Here is a 24,486-nt window from a genome sequence, read left to right on the forward strand (position 1 = left end):
ATAAAACCCACAAAGAATTATAAAGAAACAGACAACATGAAGCTGATTTCATATTTATTTTTAATACCAAAAAACTAAATATAAAAAAAGATCACAATGACCACAATTAAACAAATAAAACTTAAGAAAAACTTCAACTGCTCAAAAAAGATACAAAGCTATATAACTGATACTCTATTTTAACAGAAACGCATAATATTAGCAATTTAATGTGCATTCCAGCTAAGACAGTTTTTCCTAACAAATCATTCAAGCTACAAAGTGAGGGATATCTGCTTTTCTTTTTTCTAATTCTGAAAAAATAAGGAGGAATGGGTTGTGTAGGCAGTTGGATTTCAACTAATGCATTAATGTCGATCTCCTATCTCTTTTTTACAACTGAAATGTTAATGCTCAGCCTTGAAACATCTGATACTTTGAGACATGAGTAACATTAAGTGTAAATACTTGTCCTTGTCCTTATATGTGTCTTAGAAGGGAGCAAACTATTCCAGGTAAATTCCAACATACCTGGGAATTTGTCGAGAACCATCCACCTGTCCTTTGAGATGACCCAGAAGTTAGCTGGCATGACAGGAGGGAACTGAGTGAAATGTGCCTTTAAATCCTGGCTCCAGCTCTCAGATTAGTAAATGATTTCCCTAAAGGCATGTTCTTACACGTAGACAAACTCTCCCATAAATACACACACACATTCTCAGTCTAAGGAGTCACCCAGTGTCCTGACTTGACCCTCCTGCTCTTTATCTACCAAGACATTCTTTTACCGACAACCCCCAACTCCTCCTCTCTCTGGCTTCATCATGTGCAGTGCTTAGATGTTCATTGGATGCTGGGGGAGGGCTGTGGGTTTGGATTGGCTGTGGCTTGGCGTGGCATAGTGTACATGGCTCCCAGGAACTGATCAGCGATCCTTCCTGCCTCCCTCAGCCCACTCAGCAAAGCGCCGTGCACCGTAGCAGGGTAGTTTCTAATAGTGTGTTCACCCGCGAAGAACAGACGTGGAACCGGCTGTAAAATGCACACAATCAGCATGACATCTGCTTCAGGTAACACGCATCTCAGAGGAAATGAGCAATAAAGTATGACACTCACCTGTGAGGCTCCAGGTATGGCAGGACCAGGTGTGATGGGCTGGGCCATGAGATCATAGTCGTTCCCCGACGAACCAGCTGCCACATACGAGTAGGACCCACGAGCCCAGGGGTCGGCCCGCCAGCGACTTACCACCGTCTCTTTTGGCTACCATGACGACAGACACATAACACAATGTCAGTTTGTTGTCGTTGGAGCAGAGCCAGATGCTCCATACCGCGGGGATGAGCCACGAGTGTGTGAGTGTGTACTGAAACTGAACTTTTCAGTAGATTTAGGTTGACGTTTCCTCTCATAACTGTTACTCACAATCTTTTGTTTTACAGTATGCAACTACAAATGAAGCAAGCTACTCTAGCGCATCTGAGCTCACCTGAGGTACAGCACTGCTTCCAAAGATACCCTTTAGGATTGCCAGACAACGGCCAACGATGACATCATCACTAATATTCTCCATAATGCCTGCAGCCTCTCCTGCCATCAGAGCCAGCAGTATGGGTGCTGAGAAGGCAAAAAAGGTCAGATTTAATGTGAGCTTTATGACATTATTATGTAATAAGTAAAAATTCAATTCCATAGTTAAATGTAGTCTTTAGCAGATCTCAAGACATGTTGTTCATAATTTCAATAATATTGAGATGATTAAATTTACTTCTTGCATTTCTTTTTTTTTTCACTAAATAGAAAAGATTTGTATTAGTCATTTATTGGTTATCACCCATAACATCAAAATAATGATCAACTTGTTAACCAGAATTTTAATATTGGTGCATCTTTAAACTGAACGATAATCACCTTTGTAGAGGTTCCAGAAGAGAAACAGTTCCCCTCGACTGGCTGTGGTACTTCCCACATGTCCAAAGAGGTTAACACTGGGGTCCCAGAATACTCTATCAAAACACAACACCACCTAGGACAAGGAGAACACAGATTAAGTCAGAATATATCTTTTTAATCACAACATTGTTATTGGAGGACAGTAAAGGTATAGTTCACCCAAAAATGACAATTCTGTCCTCGTTTACTCTGAAATATAAATGCAACACGGACCAAAGACATCTAAACTAACCAAAAACAGGATGTGCTGTCACACAATGCAACCCTAAAAAGGACAGAATTCTCATCATAGGAGCTACACAGCGTTTCTGATGCCTGTACCGAATTGTATTAGGCAGTCTCCATGCAGCAGGATCTTCGTTTGCGTGTGCGACGGAGGAATTCCTGGTTCTGTTTTTAGTCCTTTACATATTTTAGAAACTCTTCACAAGTTCTCAGTTGGTAAAAATACAATCATATGTACGCACATACACCAAGTGCATTTGGCCCAGCACACAGCATTGTTTTAACTGTTCTGCAAGTTCCGTTACAAAATATACGTAATAAAAAATGCTTTTTGTTTTGTATTGTCAGTCTTAAAAATTACTGTGTAAATGCTAAGCATACCAGGGCTAAATGTATTATTTTACCAAAAGAGCCAAAATGACCAAACTACAAGTGTGAGCACACCCTTAGTTTCCTCTGTGGAATATTAGATATTTCGAAAAATGTATGTTGGCCACCAAAACATTTTGGTTACCAACAGTCTTCAAAATATCTTCTTTTGAGTTCATACAGGTTTGGAACAACATGAGGGTGAGTAAATTGACAATTCAAATTTTTGGGTGAACTATCCCTTCAATTAAACCCCAATAAAATATTAGCAGTCTAATGCTGTATCAACATAATACAAATGTATTCAAGACCACTAACAAAAAGCCCCTATAAACTACAAAACCCCCATTATGCAATTTCTTTATCACATGTACATTTTGTTTTAGCAGATGCTTACGAAGCAAAATAACTTTCAATACAGTGCACAATACCACAAAAGCCTAAAGCCATTACTGAGAGATTATTTTTGTCACTAGAATGATACAAATTGATAAGGGAAAAAAAATTAATCTTAAAAAAGTAGCTGAAGCTTCTTTTCAATAGTCAAAGAAAAAGCATTTCAGTGAACATTTCTGACATCCTGCGGTGTATATGGACAGCTGTTTCTGATATAGCAGCACTGTGAATGAATCTGGTAACAGACTGTGCCCCCTTGTGACAAAAAATGAAAAATGGAGCAGGACAATTGCATAATACTGCAGTACTTTTCTGCTGCAGCTGAACAACGAGAGGGAGAGTGCAGTGAAGGAGGATGATGACGCATCCTGGACACTCAATGTGTGTGGGGGTAAATTTGTTCAGGACTTTATACACACATTAAATACACACACATATCTATCGTATTACATATGTGGATTAGTTGGATATACATAAATAAAATGTCCCATGGTGACACAGGCCAATTTTGTCATTAAATCAACGACTTATTCACACCTTGTTGAGGTTCCCAAAGCCCATTCTCTGGATGGCAGCAGTCTTCCATTCCGGCAGGGGAGGCACAAACTGCACGGCTGGCGGCTGCTGCTTCATCACTCCCAAAGGAAGGGTACACAACACGGCATCACACTTATAAATAAACGTCTGGGTAGTGGAGCGGGTATTTACCGCTATCACCTCACAACCTGAGATGGAGAGGAAATTATGTTTAAACTTACACAACAAAAAGCACACCAAAATACAGGCACAAACAGCAGGAGCTGGTCTGACTGACTCACCAGATGATGTGTATCGGACCTGTCTCACTGCAGTGTTGAGTTTGATATCCAAACCCTCTGCAAGTGCCACTGGTACGCATGAGTATCCATTCCGCACAGTCAAGTGACTTCCCGTGAACTCGAAATCATCGTCCTACTCAAACACAGAAAGAAAAGGGACAGGTTGCAGAAGCAAGATTTGTTTTCTTACATGCATTTATATGCATTTGACTGGGAATCGAACCCTTGGCCTTGCCATTGTAAGAACCATTTTCTACCAGTTGAGCTATATTATACATTGAGCTACACTGTAAAGACATTAAAGGTGTTTTGAAAGAAAAGGTGGGCGTGCAGTACCTGATCCCAGTGTTTGAGCGAGAGCGTGGACAGAGGTGTAGCATTGGCAAACTCCAGGTTTGCAAAGTGCCAGTCAAGAATCTGTCGGTCTCTCGAAGATAGATAAACATCACTGAGGAAGAGATCCAGGATGACATTACTTGGGCTCATTAGGGAGGTTAGACGGGTATGTCGCCTCACTGTGTTTGATTACATGCATGGGTTTTATATGATTACCTAGGTGGGTTGGCCTCCAGCTCTTGTAGTCTCTCCTCTAGCTTAACCTGCATCTCCACCAGTTCGTCATACTCCTGTAGCAGAAAGACTGGATTACTGATCAGCACATTTATGCATTTGTTTTTTATTATTGTATACCAAACGATTACATATTCTTAAGAGGATGAGGTTAAATTGAAGTTGAACCAATGTGGGGTTATAAATGACAGATAACAATACCATATCTAGAGAGCAGGGTGGCCAATGCCTGACATAATACAGAGTTATAATGCATTTTAAATATAGATGGGGGAATTAATATGCAGGCTTTTTACACAATTTAATTAATCAAAATAAGAAGGAAAAAAAATCACCACAAAATTGGTATTATAAGAAGTTGATTCTTAACTTATATTGAACCCAGAGCAGTTAAAAATAACACCGTCCTCTCTCCCTAGCACCTAAGTGTGAGGTTTTCGGATGTGTACTCTTCAGTGAACGGCTGAAGGCAGCAGCAGTGGTTTCATCCCAGAGGGCAGAGTCATCCCTCTCTGAGTGGGCCAGCCATTCACCCAGCTAACCAGCATAGGACTATTTAAAGAAAAGTCTACCCTTAAACCACATCACACAAATTTAAAACATCCTGCTACAGTTTCTCTGTGTGTCAGACCGTTATAGTCTGCAAACATGTCTTTTTAATCACATGAAGACCACAAGCACAATGAATGATATTACTCTCCACCAAATCAGCATATCAGAATGATTTCTGAAGGACCATGTGACACTGAAGCCTGGAGTCGTGGCTGTTTAAAATTCAGCTTTGCCATCACAGAGATAAATTACATTTTAAATTATATTAAACTATAAAAGTTATTTTAAATGGAAATCATTTGGGATATTACTGTTTTTACTGTATTTTTGATTAAAAAAATGCCCTGGTGAACATAAAACATTTAGAAAACCTTACCAACCCCAAACTTTTGAATGTAGTCCATATCATGGAGAAAACAATTATTTGGCCCCTTTGAAGACTTATCAGCCTATGTATATTGATTTATTAAAAAAATCCTTCTGTAGTCAAGTTTTGATTTTGAATATAATATGTGAATAAAATAGTTGTCATTTTTCCATACTATAAATCTGAAGGCCAAGGTTTAAGGCTTCATCTGAGTCACGCACTAAACGTATCTCTAAAGTTTAAAATGAAGTTAAACCCCAATGTGAGTGAGCAGGCGTGGAAAATCATGTTTCAACCATAAATGGTTAAAGTGCCTCAAATAAGCTACAATTGAGAGTGATTATGTGAATTAACATGCTAAAATCTCACCAGTGTAGACCACTTAAGTTAGGAATTTAACTTTCTGCTCTGTGGGTGCTAAAGAGAGTCCCACAATGTTAGACTGCGGTTTGAAAAATGTACTAAAACAACCCAACTGAAACAGCAGGCTGAAATGGTATTATGCTCCATTACCAAGCACAGAGGTGTTTGGCATGGTTGGAAAACACTGCTGTGCAGTAAAAAGATATTATGATCGAGCATGATGGATCCAGAGGTGTCTGGAGTTGCTACCAGAGAAGACCTAATTAGGAGCCAAGGGATCGGTAAATTCCAAGAATTGTTTGCAACAAACTGATTGTCTTTAACATTTGGTTTTCTATCAGCATGTCTAAATGTGTGAACAATGTTTATATGTTAAGTGTGGGGTGATGTCATATGGGTTTGGTCAATGTGGGGATTTCGGTCTACTACCTTGCAGAGAGCTGTGAGGTCTCTGTGTTTGCTCTTCACCAGGAACTCGGCTGTGATGTCTCTGGGTGGCTTCACCTCACTGGCCTCTTTATACTGCTGATGCAGCTCTTTTACTTTCTCTTTAGTACCCACCATCTGAAAAAGAACACGAACAAGCAAATTAACTGTGTGATGAGTAAGCTGTAACTGAGGGACGTGTAACTGTGTGTTAATTACCTTGTTCAAAAGGTCTCTTAGCTCCTCTTGAGTCTTCACAATCTTCTTCCAGTGTTCAATCTGTTCATCTTTCACATGTTTTTCCTGCAGCCTGAACAGAGAAAAGCAGCATGTCAGTGCCAAGCTATTGACTCTTATTTTAAAGGACAAGAATTGCTTTTATTCCGATGTTTAATTATTAAGGGTCTTAGACAAGCAAATAAATCCAGTGTTCACTCACTGTATGACAACTTCTAAGGCTTGTCCCAGAGACACAGGTTTGTTGTTAAGAAAGTTGAAGTCCAGCTGGTGGCTGAGATACGATGTCGCCTCTAACAGGCGATTGAACTCTTGCTCTACCATCTCATCCTTCTCTTTAGGGACCTTAAGCAGGGTTACAACCATTAAATGAACATATATGGATGATAATCTAAAAATGTCCTTTTGTCTTTTACAGAAGAAGAAAATGTATATAATTTGGAGCAACATGAGGCAAGTTAATCTTTAAATTTTAAGTTAACTATTCTTTTAAGTGTAAAACCCTGTGCATATCAATAAACTGTAAAGAATAATTAAAATAATACCATATTGTTCCAAATATATGACGACCCCCCCTTTTCAAGATGTACCTTTTAGAAAGGCTTTTTGAGGACCAAATCACATGTTAGAAAATAATTTTCATATTGCATTTTCTTTTATTAATAATTTTGTATATTGAAAGAAAGGTAAACACTGGTAAAATATACCAACAATCACATTTATTTGCGTTTATCAGTCCTGGGCGGAACACTCGTTGTTACTCATATTTGGCCCTCCCCTTGTTGCGGGTGAATTATTTACATATAAAAGTCTAGACCCTGAATATAAGACCACCCCATTTTTTCCAGATGTATTTCCAAGAAAAAAAACACTGTCTTATATTAGGAACAAAACAGTATTTATAAAAACAAATAGGAGCATTTTATTAATGGGGATTCATTTTCCCAAAGGGATTATATTGACCTTAACTGATAGACAGAGCTTAATTATTCATAAATGCAGTTGCATCACCAAACAATGCAGACAATTAACATCATGCATTTAAAGGATCGGAACGCATTATGAAAGCCGGATGTCTGCCATTTAACATGTGTTCATTTCCATCATGTTCTTTGGTAGCAAACTGTACTGAACAGGTGTTCATATAAAAATGAGACAAACCTATATTGAATATGTAATTGTTTTTGGGTGTTGTTTATAAGTATGTGAATAAATTAACTGGAACAATTCATCTAATTATATGTGTTGTATGATATTATAAACAAAAAATACTTACACTTGTGCAGCGCTCTCCCTGGATAATCACCATTTTAAGAAATGAAAATGGAGTGAAATCAAGTGAGAGAAAAACAAAAAGAATAGGGTGGAATGTAGCAAAAGGAAAATGTGCAGGGGTTAAGAAGGGGCAGAGATTGAGAGAGAGAAAAATACTGTTAGAATAATTTTTTCCTCTAATTAAGAGTCTGACTGCTAGACTTTAAACACAGTTAAGATGCCAATCAGAAGAGAATGGTAGGAGCACTGACTTTTCATATTTGATTTAAACATCATGTTAACTGGTCTGATAAACAACTGCACTATACTACTGTGAACACACTGAGGTAATGGATGCTGTACACATCTACTAATATCATGATCAAAGTTGTGACACTTTTAACATTATATTCCTATATTACTTAATACTTTGATATTCTGATCTTATACATACAGACATACGAGTATATGTTACTAAACTGTGTATGAAACCAGAGTGATGCGTGTCTGCCAGTGTTTCAAGAGTACTCACAGCCTGTCCATTGGCCTCATAGAGCGGACACTTCTGTTTGATCTTGGCCAGCTCCATGTTGACCTGTTTGCTGATTACAGCCATAGGGTTTCCACCTGAAAGAGATGTACACTTCAATTTCAAACTGTTGCAAAAAGTCTGAATGAACATATGACTCTTTTCATTAATCAACAGTGCCACTTCCTGGAGAGAAGTGTATTTGATATTTCTTACCCAGTCCAGTCACTACCATGGCACCCAGATCAGCTACATAGTTCCCTTTTCTGAAAGTGGCCACTCGCCCTCCTACACGATCCTATCAAGAACAATCAAGGTATGTAAAAGAAAAAAAACAGTCTCAGCTGTGTGCAAAATGCTGTATCGTAGCACATGTACTTACTCTTGCCTCTAGAACAGTCACATCCATCCCAAAACTCTGCAGTTGTCTTGCTGCTGCCAGCCCTGACACCCCACCTCCAATCACTATCACCTTTCCAGTCTTCTTTGCTACAAGAACAGAGTATAATACGAACAATACAGAGTTGTCTCTACACCAGAAAAATTAAACACAATTGTGAAAAAATACTGTTGTCTTCCTGTTTGTTTGGACATTAATAACTCTAGTTCTGCTCTGTTGTAACATTAAGTGTCAATTACTTGGCAGAGGCTTTACTCTCTTGTAGACGCCAAAGTTGATAAACCCATGTCTCTCCAGGTAGCTGTGTATCCGGTGCACCAGCACAGCATCACCTGCAGAGAGAGCCAGCAGACAAATTTAAAATATACACAAGAATATTTAACAAATACAATTAAAAGGTACACTATGTAACTTTTGCGGTTCAAAATTACAGAGATGGGGGACTCGAGTCACATGACTTGACTCGAGTCAGACTCGAGTCGCAAATTTAAGGACTTTAGACTTGCTTGACTAAATTAAGGAAAATGACTTGACTTGACTTTGACTTGAGATCCAATGACTTGAGACTTGAACTGTATGACTCGAGAATGACTTGATATACATTTATCATCGCAACATCAATTGATGAACAAAATGAAAGCAACGGAACCATTGACGCCAGTCATCAGATTCTGCGCGATTGCGTGACACTGCACAAGCCCAGAAAAAACATACATCGCGGTGAGCGCGCTAAATACAAAAACATCTCCCTAGCATACCTGTTTGTTATAGTTAATTTGACTATCTTTAAATCGAGAATATTGGTCAAAACAGCATGCCATTTTATACACAATTATGTTTTCAAATGTAGCTTAATGTTGTCAATATTCAAATGATAATTAAAGATGTCATAGGTTTTGTATAACTTTTGCCACATTTCTTTTTAAATCATGCTTTAAAGCCAAATATGTCGTTCTTTCCAATGACAAAAAACAACATAGAAAACTGTTATTGTTTTGTCATGTTTTATGTTTCTCTTAAAGCAGGGTTAGATGTTATCTGGGGTTACATCATTTAGATGTTATCAAAATGCCAGCAGAATTAATATCGCACCCAAAATTCAAAATGTGGTGGAAAAAAATGTCCTAGTATGAGTTATTTTCATAATTATAACATATGATATTAAAAAAATATGTCCAGAATATTGACACGATTGCAAATGTGATAATGATTTTATAAAACAGTTCAGTAAACAAAGAGTGAATATTGTGATGTGACATTTAGACATGGCCTAATATTCCAAATATTTTCTGTTTTTGCTCGATTTCTCCAATGACAATAGCTCCAAACAAGCCACAGAAAGAGTTATGCGTATTTGTGATTCAGTGACCTAGTTGCTTAGTTCCAGAACGAATCTGCCGTTTTGAACATAAGTTAAATGAATGCTTCTATGACTCGTACATTAATACGGTAATTTTGCGCCACCTATTGGCGGTTTTAACTTCATAATTAAAAACATATAACTTATGTTAAGGGGATGCCAGTTTGAAGAATGCCTTCAGTCGCATAGGAATTATACTTGAATTGTGAATTGTTTAATACCTTTTAATGGTCTTCTGCAATGTTTGAGGCATTTTTATTTTTTCATGCTTTAATGTTGGCCTAATTTCAGTTACATTTAGATTTTTATTGTAGTAACCACTCAGCTATATGTGGAAATGCATATATTTAAAAAAAATAAAGTTGCAAATAAAACCATAGTCCACAGCTTCTGTAGTTTTAACTTATTTTAATATATAAATTCAGTGAAATCGTCCAACGTTTGTATGACTTGCCAGTGACTTGTGACCCCAGCTACGACTTGACTTGCTTGACATAAGGCAGTGACTTGACTTGCCCTCATAAAAAATTTACTTGGACTTGCTTGAGACTCGAAGGTTAAGACTTGAGACTTGCTTGTGACTTGCACATGTGTGACTTACTCCCACCTCTGCAAAATTATCCTCAATACATCATCAAAACGTGTTTTTGCCCTGATTAAATAAGGTACGCCTATTATAAGTGTTTATATTTTAGACCTGTCTGGATGGTTGCCAGACCATCCAAAAGTTTCTCCGGCTACTTTGCCTTGTGTATGTGTGGTAGTGTGGCAGACGTTAGTTGTCACAATGACCGAGAGAGGCTGAAAACGCTGAATAGCAGAGTCTGCTGTCAAAAAGAGAATGCGACCAAAAATCTTTTGGCTTTTTGAAGATGGCGAGAACTGAGGTGTTTTAAAAGTGATGTGAAGAAGGTGTTTTTATTTGTAAGTTTTACATTACAAAGCATTATTTATTGTAAAGAGTCATTTCATTACGGCTGTTGTGGTGTGCTGGAATTTATTTTCAAGGAAGTACTGCGTCTATTGTGTATAGCTAACTATGATGTCTTTAGCTAGTCAGTTTGAGATCCTTTCCATCTAAACTTAAACCAAATAGTAAGTTTTGAGCAGTAGGATAAATCTCTCTCTCTTTTTTTAGTTTTGAGAAAGAACCATATTCATCCGCACAGTCACACAGAGCCGAAGCACAAACAAAACAAAGTTCTTCCAAAAAATGCATGCAGTTTTTTTTTAAACTGCTGGAGGGCCAAAAGTTACATAGTTTACCTTTTAAGTCTATACATTCAATAAAGTGTAATAACATCAAATTTTGGAATCAGAGCAATGTCAGGTGGAACAGACTTACTGTTGTATGGAGCTTCTAGCTGTTGCACAGTGGCCTCAAAGGTCAGTTGAACTTTGGGGTTGTCCAACCATAGCTGAAGCTGAACATTTGAGAGAAGACATTTTCACAACTGACTGGAAAAATCATTTAGTTGTTCCTAAAACGTTTTTGTTGAATCACCTTTAAATATCTTCTACACTACTATTCAGTAGTTTGGGTCAGTAAGATTTTTGCTCACCAAGGTTGCGTTTATTTGATCAAAAATATAGTAAAACATGACTACAATCTAGAACAATTGTTTCCTATTTTAATACATTTTAAACTGTAATTTACTCCTGTGATGGCAAAGCTAAAATTTCAACAACCATTACTCCAGTTTTCAGGGTTGCACGATCCTTCAAAATATCCCAATTTGCTGATTTGGTGCTGAAGAAACATTTATTATTAAAAGTGTTGAAAACAGTTGTGCTGCTTAATATTTTGTAGAAAACATTTTCCAGGATTCCTTGACAAATAGAAAATGCCAAAGAACAGCGTTTATTTGAAATAGAAATCTTTTGCAAAGATTTGATCAATGTAATGCTTCCTTCCTGTACTAAGTATTCATTTCTTCTTTAAATGTATAACTGACCACAAACTATAGAACAGTAGTGTATTATCCAATATGACTTCTAGAAGAGTTTCTGCCATAATAATTATGTTTCTATTTGGCTCTTGCTTATAAGCCTCAAAAAACTTGAATCAGAAGTCACAAAATTGTGTTTCCAGCAGTGAACTCACTGTGCGGTTCCGGATGTATAAGAACACCTTCTGAGTATGCTGTGGTCCACTGATAATGTCAGGGAAGCATGCAGCTTCTTGTGATGTCATACGGTCATGTGGGAGACGGCTCTGGAAGGCAGCCCCCTCTACACCTGAAAATTTACTATATTTCAAATTCATAGACTCACAACCGTTATGTCAAAATGACAGGAGTCATTTTGAAATGTTTGTTAAAGTGCTTTTAGAATTCAGTAAAAGGTATAAAATGATAGATTAGGCCAACCTCTTTCCATACCTGATGGTTCCTCAGGTTCGCTGTCATTCTCCTCCTCTATTGGTGGGGCTGGTGGAGGAACCACCTGTTTGCGTTCTTTCTCAGCTTTAGCGTTCCTCTCTTCCTCCGAGTAATACTCATCCTCCGACAGATTGGCGAGACTCTCATCCATCTCCCTGTACTCCACCTGCAGCAGGAGGCACAATAAAAGCTTCATTAAAACCTTGTTCTGCTTCACCTGGGGTGAAATGGGACCATTATTCTCTTTCAATTTATGGCAATGTCACTTTTTATTGCAATTTTTGGCATTACAGGGATTATTTACAACAAAGAAATAGAAAAGAACAAAGGGAGGAAGCACATCACAAGTGAAACATACAAGTGAAACACATAAAACCTCCGCCTGAATCCCTTATTTGCTATCCTTGACTTGGAAGTCTGTTCTTATGCGTATCAAACTCTGAAGAAAGAAAGGATACATTACATAATACATAAACAAGGCCATTTTCTTGTCTGGTAACGTTTTATCAAGTTTCTACTTATCCCTTTTAATTGTCACCATCCTACCATTGGGATGTTTGCCATTATATTTTAAACCAATAAAATCTTGGTCACTCTAAACTTAAAGTAATATTGACAAACTGTGTATCATTTGAAAGCTTACAAACTCTAGTTTTCATATTTGGTGTGGTTCTTAATAGAAATGACCGCACAGTAAATTACAAGAACTGCAACAAGAATATTTTCAGACTCATAAGGTATGTTCAGACCTTTATTATGAAATAGTGATATACATGAAAAATTATGAAAGATTGGTAGAAACCTAAATTTTTTTCATGACAAGAGTTATAATAATTACATGATTTTTTTTTCTTCCTTTTTTTTTTTTTTTTTTAGAAAAAATGGATTTATTTCGAATACATGCTGTTGTTTTTAACTTTCTGTTCATCAAAGAATCCTAAAAAAATGGTACACAACTGTTTTCAGGAATGCAAACACATGTATGGTCAAAAAAGAGGGAGGTTATCGAAGCCTTCGCCCCGCGGCAAATATCCATATTTGTGATGAATTTAATCCTTTTTAAGTTATCATTTTGCAGTGTAAGATTACAGGTAACACCTTTAAATATTACATAAATTTTTTATGTATTTTTGTTAAACTTAATGAGTGTATAAATCAGCAGCAAAAAGTAATTCTTGAAAGAATTTGCACAGTAATTTTATAAAAAACTAAACATGTTAATAAAAACAAATTACTATTAGTACTCTTATAAAATGTAATCATGCATCATACATTTCACAATTTTATATTTATATATGAATGTCAAGAATTCAGAAGTGTATATATTTATATAGCCTACACTACACTACACAGAAATAATATACAATTAAATTATACTTATTTTAAATGTATTGTGCAGGATAGGTATAAAAAAATATATAGGCTTTTAATAATCTTTCAGTGTGCAAAACCATGAACGCTTCAAAGCATCGCGGGTGCAGAATGATGTGCTCAAAGCAACATGGATTCACAGTGTGCAGCGCTGCGCTGCACAAGTGCGCATTTAAAAGTTCACGGCACAAAGCGAAGAAATGTCGAGCGCACAAATCCTAGTGTATATCTGTCCAACAGTTTATTGATCATTTGTTTCTTCACAGTTTTAAATTCTAGTTATTGTGCGTTTGATGCCGATTCATAGTCCTTTCTGCTAACAGGCACGGTAGCGAGTCGTTTAAAAACAGCAGCAAACATAATATACAAATACACAAAATAAAGTAATTTTATGCAAATCCACAGCCTTTTATCTACAGATCAAGCACTAAATTGTGAATATATCATATTGGAGAGAGTTTTACAGTGCATCCTGCTGTAACCGGACGAGGCGCGCGCGCAGTTTGAATACTGAATGGAGAATGATTGACAGGCGAAGAGGAGGGAAAACGACTTTCCGTAAACTTTAATTTAATAAAGTAAATAGACTTTTATCCCTCACATTAAGCTATGGAATGGCTTCAGATGACTTTGTGAAATTATAATAAGACCCTCTAAGTCTCAGACCCAAGTCACCCAAACTGACGTGGAAAAAGCGTGAGGCGCCGAAAAGCGCGCTATTTGCATCCCTGTGTTTTCAACATTGATAATCATGTTTCTTGAGAATCAAATCATCATATTAGAATGATTTCTGAAGGATCATATAACACCGAAGACTGGAGTAATGATGCTGAAAATTCCGCTTTGATCACAGGAATTTTTAATCAAATAAATGCAGCCTTGGTGAGCAGAAGAGACTTCTTTTAAAACCATTAGAAATCTTACTGACCCCAAACTTTTGAAAGGCAGTATATATATGAAAATGTAAGTCCTTATTTGGTTAGCAATAGAGCCTGGATGTCAAAAGTTTGGTACTGTGTCAAAACAAAATCTTTTTTTGAGATGTCAACCTAAAATTTGGAACAGATTCCAATTCAGATTTTTGAATTTCCTGCAGGTTTTGAGTAAAAATGTTAATTTGTTGTAAACAATTAGAAATGTCATTTTGGGGTTTATGTATATGGCATATACACACGATGGGGGAGGACAGAGAGCTCCGTGCACAAGACAGAAATGAACAGAACGACAATAGAAAGAGAGAGATGGCAGAGAAAATGGGAGGGCCTGAAAATAGATGCAGAGGTTGCTTTATTTCTTCTCGATACCCGAGTAACTTTGGTTTTGCCGTGTTTCACAGAACTAAAATATGCTGTCTTTTCTTGAATATACTTGTGTCATCTTAGCTTGTTTGCATTATTATTATTATAAGCTTGTACTGTCTTAACCTCCTCCACCACCTGTCTCAAGCATCGGCTCCCAATGTCAGAAAAGTGAGATGGCATACTCCTAATATATGTTAATTCTTTTGGTTCCCTTAGTGATTGCTATAACTCCTTAATCTAGTCACATTTGTAATATTAGTTACTTGGACTATTGTGTTATGTAGGGAGCTGTTGATGAAAACTAGGGATGTGTGAGACAATTCGACTAGTCCATTGAAAAACTTCTGCTGCTAGTTGTTGTTTTTTAACACATTTAATGTTTTGCTTATATTTTTACAAAGGTTATGTTTAAATTACTATCATGTTAATGTTACATTTTAAAATGAATATATTATTTTGAAAAGTGTATATCTGGAGCAGAAAAACAAAATCATTTCATTTTACCTCAGATTTTGCATGCAATGGTTTTCTCTGTGGCACACACGGCGGCTTCATAGAAATTTCCACTTGGAAGATGAGCAAGGTGACACCATTGTCCAATTTTTTTTAGCAGTGACGAAAAAATCTGAAGCCAGTCTGTCATTTTGACAGATTACAGATTAGGTGATCTACTGTAAATGTAATTCCCACCCCTGTCCAGTTGGTGGCGATGCATCGTTTCTAACATATCTGCATTGGTAAAAAAACAACAACTATGTATTCATATAATTATTGGTAGATGCGCTATACTTTTACTTTTTAGAAAGTGACCAATATTTTATTATGTAACTGTTAGATTGATTTCTCCTTTCTGAACTGTTGCTCAAGCGCATTCTCTCATCACTGCTGCTGCTGCTACGTGAATATGACGTATCACAACACTACGGAGACCGAAGTTACCTAGAACCGATTAACATGGCGGACTCGGAGCTCTATCTTCCACCAAATCATTTTAAATCCAGTGTTTGGAAACCCTTTGGGTTTTATATGCGAGATGGAAATCTTGACAAAACCCATGCAATTTGTAAAATATGTCGTGCCGCTATAAAATATACAGGCAGTACGACTAATTTAACAACACACTTGAAGCGCAGACACAGTGTAGCTGTGAGTGCAGCAGAGACAGCGAGTGCAGCAAAGACTGCCTCTCACTCCACCTCGCATCGCAGGGTGTCGGAGCTTTTGGCGAAAGTGAGGAAGGTGGTAACGTTTTTTTCACAGAAGCCCAAAAGCAACTGAAGTTCTACGTGAAATGCAGGCCCAGTTAGACCTGCCAAACCACAAGCTAATCCATGACGTTTCCACAAGATGGAACAGTACACTTGATAAAGAGTGGTGAATGTATGGCCAGCCTGACAGAGGAAGACATGACAATAATCCAAGATGTCATCAAATTGATGTCTCCTCTGAAAGTGGCAACCATACTCCTCAGTGAGAGAGAAAAAAAAACACCATCTCAATGATTTCCCCGATCCAGGCCAAATTAAAGAGACATTTCCAGCCAGATGATAGTGATCTACCAGTAATTTCCCAGATGAAGGAACGATTCAGGCAGGACTTTGATGGCTTCTACACATATCTCCAAGACCACCTCCACTATGCATGAGCCTTTGATCCACACTTCAAAGACATGGCTTTCCTGGATGACTATGACACCAAGGACATGATATGCATGAAGCTAACAGCAGAGGTGGTGAAGATGGATGAAAACGAAAGAATATACTACAGCTAGTCTCTCTCTCTCTCTCTCTCTCTCTCTCTCTCTCGTTACTTTTATTTACTTGTCTTAAATTATGTCTAGTTTAAGGAAATCTAACAGTCTCTGGATTATAATAATTATTGTCAGGCAGGGAGCACAATGAATGAGGACCAGGCAGCTAAAACAGGTGGTGACAGGAGCCCCCACAGAGAGGAAGAGACAGGTTTGCTATGTTCTGATAGGAAGTTTAGGAACTGCTGCAAAAGTTATAAGGCTACTGCATGTTGATTTCAAAATGCATGTGTTATTGATGTATAGTATTTTATGTCACATCTTTTGTAGCATAGTATTGACTGATAATCCCCTCTTCTCTTCTGCTTCTAGATGATGTTCCTCCCAAGAAGAAAACGGCCTTGGACCGGATGTTTGGCGATTTCCACACTGAGAGACCACAGAAGACAAAGAACACAAGGGAGAGAGCTAAGGAGGAAATTTTAAAGTACAGAGAGAGGGATTCTTTAGGTCCGAGTGGTGACGTGCTGCAGTGGTGGAAAAAACAAGTGGATCTTCCACTGTTTTCAGCATTGGCAAAGAGCTACCTCTCCATCCCAGCTACAAGTGTACCATCCGAAAGAGTGTTTAGCACAGCGCAGTTTGCTTCATCCTGATCATGTAGATCAACTGATTTTCCTGAAGAAAAACCTTAAAGTAAGACATGTAAGTTAATCTGGTTTACAGCAGCCTGTGACTGCACACTTTACATCTGAAAACAGTTATGAAAGACCTGTTTGTGAAAGTATTTTTTTTATTATTTTTTATGTTAAAACAGACCCTGCTTTCTGCCCACTGAGTTAGCCTACCTGCTGAAATGATATTAGCCTCCTGGCAAGCCGCAGACTTTGCTGAAGTAGCAATAAATTACTACACTGAAGTTGCAAAACACCTTGATATAATAGAGCCCTGTGATTTCCTGTGATTAAAAATGTAATTTTTGTTTATCTGTAAATAAATTGAATAAGTTTGATGACTTCAATTAATTAGAAATGGTTTTTGACTACTAAAATTTAATTTAACCATTCAAATAGTCTTTAATTTTTACAAAATGTTTAAAGAACACTGCTGGGTGCTCCCTGCAGTTTTTAAGTTATTATTATTATTAATAATAATGTTATTATTCACAGTTCTCAAATTTAAAGATATGTTTAAAATCATTTAAACAAAGTATTTGTCAAAACCCTTTGGTATTCTTCATTTTGACATTAACTTACATTTTTACACCAGACATGGGCTATTTATCATTTCAAAATATTGGATATCGGTCTACTTGATCTGTAATAATCGGTATCGGCCCTGAAAATAACTATGGATGTGCACTGTACTCCTTTTTGCTGCTTTAATTAAAACTTAACTCTTTGGGGTCGCCGATCACGCCGGCGTGATCAAGTTACATGACCAGTTTAAGACGTTGAAGCATAAAAACAAAGTCACGTTGAGCGCTGCCGTCCACTTCTGTCGAAAGTGCTGGCTTGAAATTCTATGTTACTTTTTGTTTTGTGTTGATAGACCAAGTAAAAACGGAGATATGATCATTTAAACTTTATATAAACCAATATTGACGCGTTCGTAAAAGAACGCCAGATGTGATGCGATAGGCGTTGCATTTATTCGAATTACTTCGTCGGTTTTTGTCATAAAACAAAACGGAGAAAAATGTGTGAATCTGCTGACTCTGCTATTCAGGCTGCACATTTTAGGGAATGGAGGAGGAGCCAACTGAGCAAAGAAGCGAAATAGAAAGGCAGAGGATTTACGGAGTTGACAAAGAGAGACATATATACGGTTATATATATCATGTATAGAGAGATATTATTGCTAGTTTTTGGAAGAGTTTGAGTAGATTTTGAGAGTAGTTTAGGAGTAGTGTAGATAGTTTAGGTAGTTTAGGAGTAGATTTAGATAAACTGTTTTGAGGAGTGGCACAGATAAAAAATAAAATTAAATAAAAACACCTGATATTTGTTGTAAATACTTGTATGTATAGTTTGATTTTGTGTTAATTTTACCTTTTGTATAGTATATTTGCACTATTGAGGAACCCCTCTTACTCAAGGAATGGAAGCCCTGTAATGTAGCTATCTGTGTAATTGTACATGAAGTGTTTTGTAGAGTTTCTAAGCAAAAAAGTAAAGAAAAAACGCCCATTGCCACACCTCCTTTTTGTGATATATAGTTTCATTTAATCTCAATTTTACATTTTTTATTTTGTATTTGCACTATTTGGTAACCCTCATACTCTGGGAATGCAAGGCCTTAAAATATAGCTCTCTGAATAATTGTGTGCACAACATTTTTTAAAAAGTGGCTGAGCTAAAAAGAAAGGAAAAAAGCCTATGGCTACTCTAGGGATGCTAACCGATGACCGTTTGACCGATGAACCGATCAAAGTTGTCGGTAGTCGGTTAAAAAAAAAAAGTGATCTCTAAATTAGGCTATTATAGACAGTGGACTAAACGCTACTACAGTTAGCCATCTCATTCCAAGATATTTTTGTGTGAAGTGAACAAATCCCTCACACTCAATTTTTCATAACTCGCCTGTTTGTACTTAATAAACCAATAAAAACATTTGGCGCAAGGTCACAGCGTTTGGGTTTGCGAAAAGTAAAGGCTACGGGCTAAAACACTGGAGGTTAGAGCCAGGGCAGACGACAGATGAAGCGTGCAAAGAAACGCAGTGTGTGGGACCATTTTACCAAAAAGAATGACACAGTAAGTTGCAACTTGTGTGATACAGTGCTTAAATACAGTAGTAATACTGTAGAAATACATTACATCTACATTTCAGTGGTAACAGATAAGGTTATGATGATCATCATCTTTCTTTATTATTGTTAGCACTAACGTTAGCTACCTCAAACTAAAGCGGAGTCTCTTCGGAGCTGTCATTTTCTTAAAAGAGCCGCTGCAATGTTTCAAATGAGCTTCTAACACTAGACTAACGCCTTTATTTTCAACGCGATCACCTTGTACCCAAACCATTTCAAAACTAAGGAGCCATTTGTCCTCCGATTACATACAAGCTCCTCGGCGCCGCGTTTGCGGGACTCATGTTTCGCGCTGTAGGGGATTTTAAAAAAGTGACGTGAGTGGAAGCGCCGTGCCGGGGCAGTGTGTGTGTGTGTGTGTTTGTGTGTGTGTGTGTGTGTGAGCGGGAGGCAGAGAGAGATGTGACAGAGTTGCGAATTTGCAGGCGCGGCTCGAAATGGCTGTTATTTCAAACAACGTGGCATATTTTAAACTAGTCGGTTAACCGGTTTCAACCGGCTACTGAGGCTCGGTAGTCGGTCAAGAAAATTTTTAGTTTTCGCCATCCCTAGGCTACACCCGCTTTTTTTTGTAAATCATATTTTTTTTGTATATAGCTTGATTATATCTGAATTGTGCCTGTATATGTTGACATTTACAACTTCTGTTCACATTTTAAACCTTTTAAAATGCTTCATTGAGCATGCTTGTGTTTTTTGTAGTAGAAAAGCTATCATTTTTCTATTCGGATTTTGTGTTTTTTGTGTGATTTTGGGTCCAGTATGTTGATACAGTACATCAAAGTGAAAAACTAATTGTCTGGTCATATAGGTGATGTTGTGCTGAAAAAAATAATACCAAACCTTGGTATGGTAAACATTTGTTTATGTGGCAAAATTAAAAAAAAATAAAAGCACTCAAAAACGGCCAAAATAGCCCAAGACTCCGAAGGGTTAAAGGTACAATATGCAAAGATTTTTCGCCACCAGGGGTCGCTAACCTCATACAAAAACAAAGGCGTATACTGATGAACTATATTCCACATTAAGCTGAATTATGGATCTTGTCGTCAAGCTGATGGATCTTTTATGGATGAATGAATGCATTGATGTTTTTAACATGACTGTGGTGTGAAGCAGGGCGCGATTGCTAGACGTATACCAGCGCCACACTCAACGCGAGTCCCGCGGATATAAAAGAATAAGGACATTTCATTCTACCGAACTACACTCAAGGGCTGAATTAATACTCACACAGGTCAGTTTATTAAACGAATCAAACTTGAGATAACGCAGCGCTGTTTCACTTGCTCTAACAGTTACTCTATCACACTAAACGGCATTCGAGTGTGTTGAATGTTGTTAGTTAGGTTGTGTGTTGGCTGTATGAGACTAAGTGCGTTAAACTAGATCAACATTAGAATAACATACAGATCATATTCTAACATTTCATCATGTTGAACTGAATAACATTGATTAACATTGGTAACATTTGTTTTATGTACATTTGCTCACCTGTCTAAAAGTACATGCAACACTCGCGCCTCTGTCAAGTCGAAGTTAGTCGCAGACGTGTAGCTCTCTGCATCTCGAAAGATGTTGATCTTCGTTTTAGTCCTCTTTTTGTCTCAAAGTCTGCTTGCCATGGTCCAAAATGTTTTACTATGGCAGTACGAGGTCAAACCTAACGCGGATATGACTTCATTGACTGGCGACTCCTCACCCCTGGTCAAACGCCCCGTTTCCTTGGTTAAAATCGCAATTTTCTCATGATTTACAAATTGTTTGAAACATTTGGGATATTGTAAGTAATCAACTAAACAAAATCTATAACATTGGCCTAGTGGTTTTTGGATATTTTACTGCAAAAATCCTACATATTATACCTTTAAGAGTTTTTTTTAATACATTAATTTTTTTAAAAATATTATGTCAAATTCTGCCATAAAAACTTGACAGATTCATTCAAACAAAAAATATGATTAGGCTAATAGGCTATGTAATATGGTTCATGTATTTTGCAAAATGCTCCTCTCTAGAGTTATTTTTCTTGCCGACTATCAAGTTTATGGTCAACGAATGGCTTTTCTGAGGTATGTTACGTTTGCAACACTGACTGAACGATTACAAGAGACATGATACGGATTTCGGTAAGTTGTACAGTATCTTTAAACATATTTTATAATGTTCATTCATTTTTATTCAGTTATGTAACGTAGTAGAGGGGAAGGAATGATCAGGGTTTATTCACGGTCTGCGACAACTGTTCAATATGAAAACTGAAAAGTTACATACAGTCTTTGTTCATCTTTCTTTTCATAATATAAATAAATGCATAGCCTATATGCTTGTCCTGTAAGTTTGTGAAATTAAAATGTGATTGAAAACAGAAGCTATTAAATGTCTTATAATTATAATATGAAAATTAAAATGATGGGTCATAATAGATTATGATGGAATTTTTACGATCCTATCCATCTAACACTATTATTTTGAAAGACTACACAAAACTTTTCAGTGTTCTTCTATGTCATGGCCAAACTAGCATATAACAATAAAGCTTGCTTATAGGTGTGTTATACTACTGGTTATGAGGGAAAATACAGTACGAAATTTTTATTGGATTAAAGGAGAAACGTTATGAATTAAACTTAAGCCAAGCTCTGATTACAGGAGTTTCAGGCCGATTTACCCCTCCCGACATTCTGAAGGGGGTTAAATAAAAAAAAACATCCAGGGCATCAGTCAGTTCTGATATTCTAGGTTTAGACTAAACTTCCGTTAAACGTTTGTGATCCTTTTGAGTAGGGGCATGTTTGTTTTGGTGAGTTCAAATATCAACATTTACCAGAAATCGGTTAAGGATTTGATGTTGGATTTTTTTAACACTATACCACTTATTAAAAAAAATATATAGTAAGTATTTTGATTAGCAATCAGACCAATGTAAGAATCAGAGCAATTAAAAGTAATGTATTATTTAGTGCCAATTCATTATTTTACTTCAAGTTTTTCTGTCTCAGTTCAATTCAGCTAAATAAATAACCCTGCCTTAATCATTCCTGTTCTCTCTTCAAAGAACAGGAAACATTACTAGAGATGTTTACCTTGGCCCTCTTGCGGCGACTGGTTCTGCGTCCCTCTGCAGAGTCCTGATCAATCCCTCCTGGTCCAGGAGGGTGCAAGAGAGGGGGTCCCCCTGGTTCCCCACTTGGGGAGGCTCTCTCTTTCTTTTTCACATCTGCTGAACCCGGGCCAGAGGGACCGGCCGGACCAGCCTGAGGGGCAGGGAGGATTTCAGGAGCACGGTCACCACCGTTACCCCCTGAGGAAGAGGAGCCTGGGTCTGACTTCTTATTGGACAGCATCACAGGTGAAAGAGGACTCTCCTGAAGTGAGAAAAAAAGCTGAATGTAGGTGCACAAAGAAAAGATGACCAGCAATCTAAAGAGAGACAATACAACATGTTCTCCAACTATACATCTTTGAGTCTCGGTCATAAATTAAACTGCTTCAAGATTAGCAATGATCATCTTGGATTCCTTCCACAGAGTTTGTCCTCATACCTAACATAATGAATGTACTGCTGGCTGCCACACATTACATGTGCCAATGGATTTCAGTGCTGATCCTCAAAACAAAAAGAGGACAGCAGAAGTTTAACGTCGCACTAGTGCACCTGCTCTGAACAAACAGGTATTGTTGGACACTCAGGTTGTTCAGGTTACGAGAGGAGCTTAGAGATTGAGTAAATGCTGCATAGTAACTTTGACTGTAACGTTACATCATTACAAAACGTATCTTATTCTGGCCCAATTTCTCTGCTCAAAAAGATCGTGAACAAATTATGTAGCATTAAACCAAATGAAAGCTATATTTATATATTTACTTGTAATCAGAGACCAACACAATAAATGAGCGGCTTGAATATAATTCACAAGTCTAACGTTAGCTGTTTTAATAGCAATAGCAGATAAACGCTATAACGTTACCGCACATATCTAACGCCAGGAACACCAGTCTCAGCTCTAAATGTGGGCAAACGCGTTAAATAATTTATTTTATTAAACGTTCACAAACAATATAAGTTACTTTGTAACTATGAAAAATAACACAATAACGTTAGCTCGTGCACGGGTTAGCAAACATGCTATTGCTAGCGGCACGAGCTCTTCCTTCTGCTTATCAATCTACAGAAAACCTTAGTTCTTCATTACTGTTTATTTATTATAATTGTCATATACATTAAATATAAATAATGTGCGTTCGTCTCTTTTAAAGCGTTGTGCTCTGTTTATAAAAAAATATTATTTATATTTACCTCCTCGCGGCTGTGGGGAGTCTAGCACAAAGAAACAGACGCTTGTCCCTGCTGAAACACCAGAGCCAATCAGCATAGACAACGAGGGTAAAGAAGGCGGGATCTAGATTTTGCACTGTTTTAATTGGTTAAAATGCCATCGATCAAATGTTTCGGAAAGTCAGGTTTAATTTATGCAAATTATACTTGCTTCGTATGCAAAATCAATGGACTAAATCATCATCTACGTAAAAGGTTCCATTCCTTAACCTTCATGTTATGTTCGAATTTTGCATACTATCCTGATGCATTGGGTCAAAATGACACCAGTTGGATTCAAAACAATTCCCAAAAAAATCACACTATGCAAAAACAAAACCCAGAATCGTGAGAAAACAATGAACCTTTTTAATATCAATGCTTTTCACATATTACAAAGAATAAATATCTTAATCTATCATTAATTTTTTTTTAAAATTAACCACTATTATAAGACGACCCCTCCCTCACATATTTTGGACATTTGCCATTACACATCCATAACAATAATATTTTAGTCTAAACCTAAAGTAAATCTTTACAACCATATATCATTTGAAGGGTTTCAGATTTTAGTTTTCAGATTTTTGTAACTGATTTTCAAAAGAAATGACATACAATAGATAGATAGCAAAATATTCTCCATTTGTGACGCAGTGCATGCCGAACTAACACACGTCCTGTTTTTTCCATATGTTTTTTTATATGGGTTTTAGAGGTATAATACAAATCAAATATAAACATTACTGCCCAAA

At 37.2% G+C, this 24,486-nt stretch overlaps 1 protein-coding gene and 2 long non-coding RNA genes across 7 annotated transcripts in view; 1 reads left to right on the forward strand and 2 right to left on the reverse strand.

The window, feature by feature from the left end:
• The window catches only part of LOC143747209 (uncharacterized), a 480,968-nt gene that overhangs the window by 278,226 nt on the left and 178,256 nt on the right, over window positions 1–24,486 (reverse strand). The window lies entirely within an intron of this gene.
• kdm1a (lysine (K)-specific demethylase 1a) lies at window positions 38–23,778 on the reverse strand. 5 transcript variants are annotated; one of them, XM_077239726.1, is made up of 21 exons: window positions 23,714–23,778; window positions 22,500–22,781; window positions 12,180–12,345; window positions 11,903–12,036; window positions 11,144–11,222; window positions 8,678–8,770; window positions 8,421–8,527; window positions 8,255–8,336; window positions 8,042–8,136; window positions 7,532–7,549; window positions 6,458–6,600; window positions 6,238–6,328; window positions 6,022–6,156; window positions 4,293–4,366; window positions 4,077–4,188; window positions 3,741–3,873; window positions 3,460–3,647; window positions 1,891–2,005; window positions 1,469–1,596; window positions 1,096–1,242; window positions 38–1,011 (listed from the first exon to the last, which is right to left on the reverse strand). In XM_077239726.1, the coding sequence occupies exons 2-21, from the start codon at window positions 22,758–22,760 to the stop codon at window positions 823–825; spliced, it is 2,490 nt and encodes an 829-aa protein (XP_077095841.1). In that variant the 5' UTR covers window positions 22,761–22,781; window positions 23,714–23,778; the 3' UTR covers window positions 38–822. The 5 variants fall into 5 exon arrangements, with proteins under 5 accessions (XP_077095841.1, XP_077095839.1, XP_077095840.1 ...); XM_077239724.1 differs by having other exon boundaries at window positions 12,168–12,345; XM_077239725.1 differs by having other exon boundaries at window positions 12,180–12,348.
• On the forward strand, window positions 1,204–4,060 carry LOC143747178 (uncharacterized). Its single transcript, XR_013206684.1, has 2 exons — window positions 1,204–1,334; window positions 1,422–4,060. It is a non-coding gene; the product is annotated as an uncharacterized LOC143747178 (long non-coding RNA).

Source organism: Siphateles boraxobius, unplaced genomic scaffold (assembly GCF_051911475.1).
Source record: "Siphateles boraxobius isolate OS27281-9 unplaced genomic scaffold, OSU_SipBor_1 22, whole genome shotgun sequence".
Classification (NCBI taxonomy): domain Eukaryota; kingdom Metazoa; phylum Chordata; class Actinopteri; order Cypriniformes; family Leuciscidae; genus Siphateles; species Siphateles boraxobius.

What these genes read in the sequence shown, in the direction of transcription:
- kdm1a (XM_077239722.1), bottom strand. Translation starts at nt 22,760, where the DNA reads ATGCTGTCCAATAAGAAGTCAGACCCAGGCTCCTCTTCCTCAGGGGGT. An exon ending in GTCGCCGCAAGAGGGCCAAG is followed by an intron (nt 12,349 to 22,499) that starts GTAAACATCTCT and finishes TGCCTCCTGCTG; the next exon opens with CAGGTGGAGTACAGGGAGAT. An exon ending in GCCTTAGAAGTTGTCATACA is followed by an intron (nt 6,329 to 6,457) that starts GTGAGTGAACAC and finishes TTCTCTGTTCAG; the next exon opens with GCTGCAGGAAAAACATGTGA.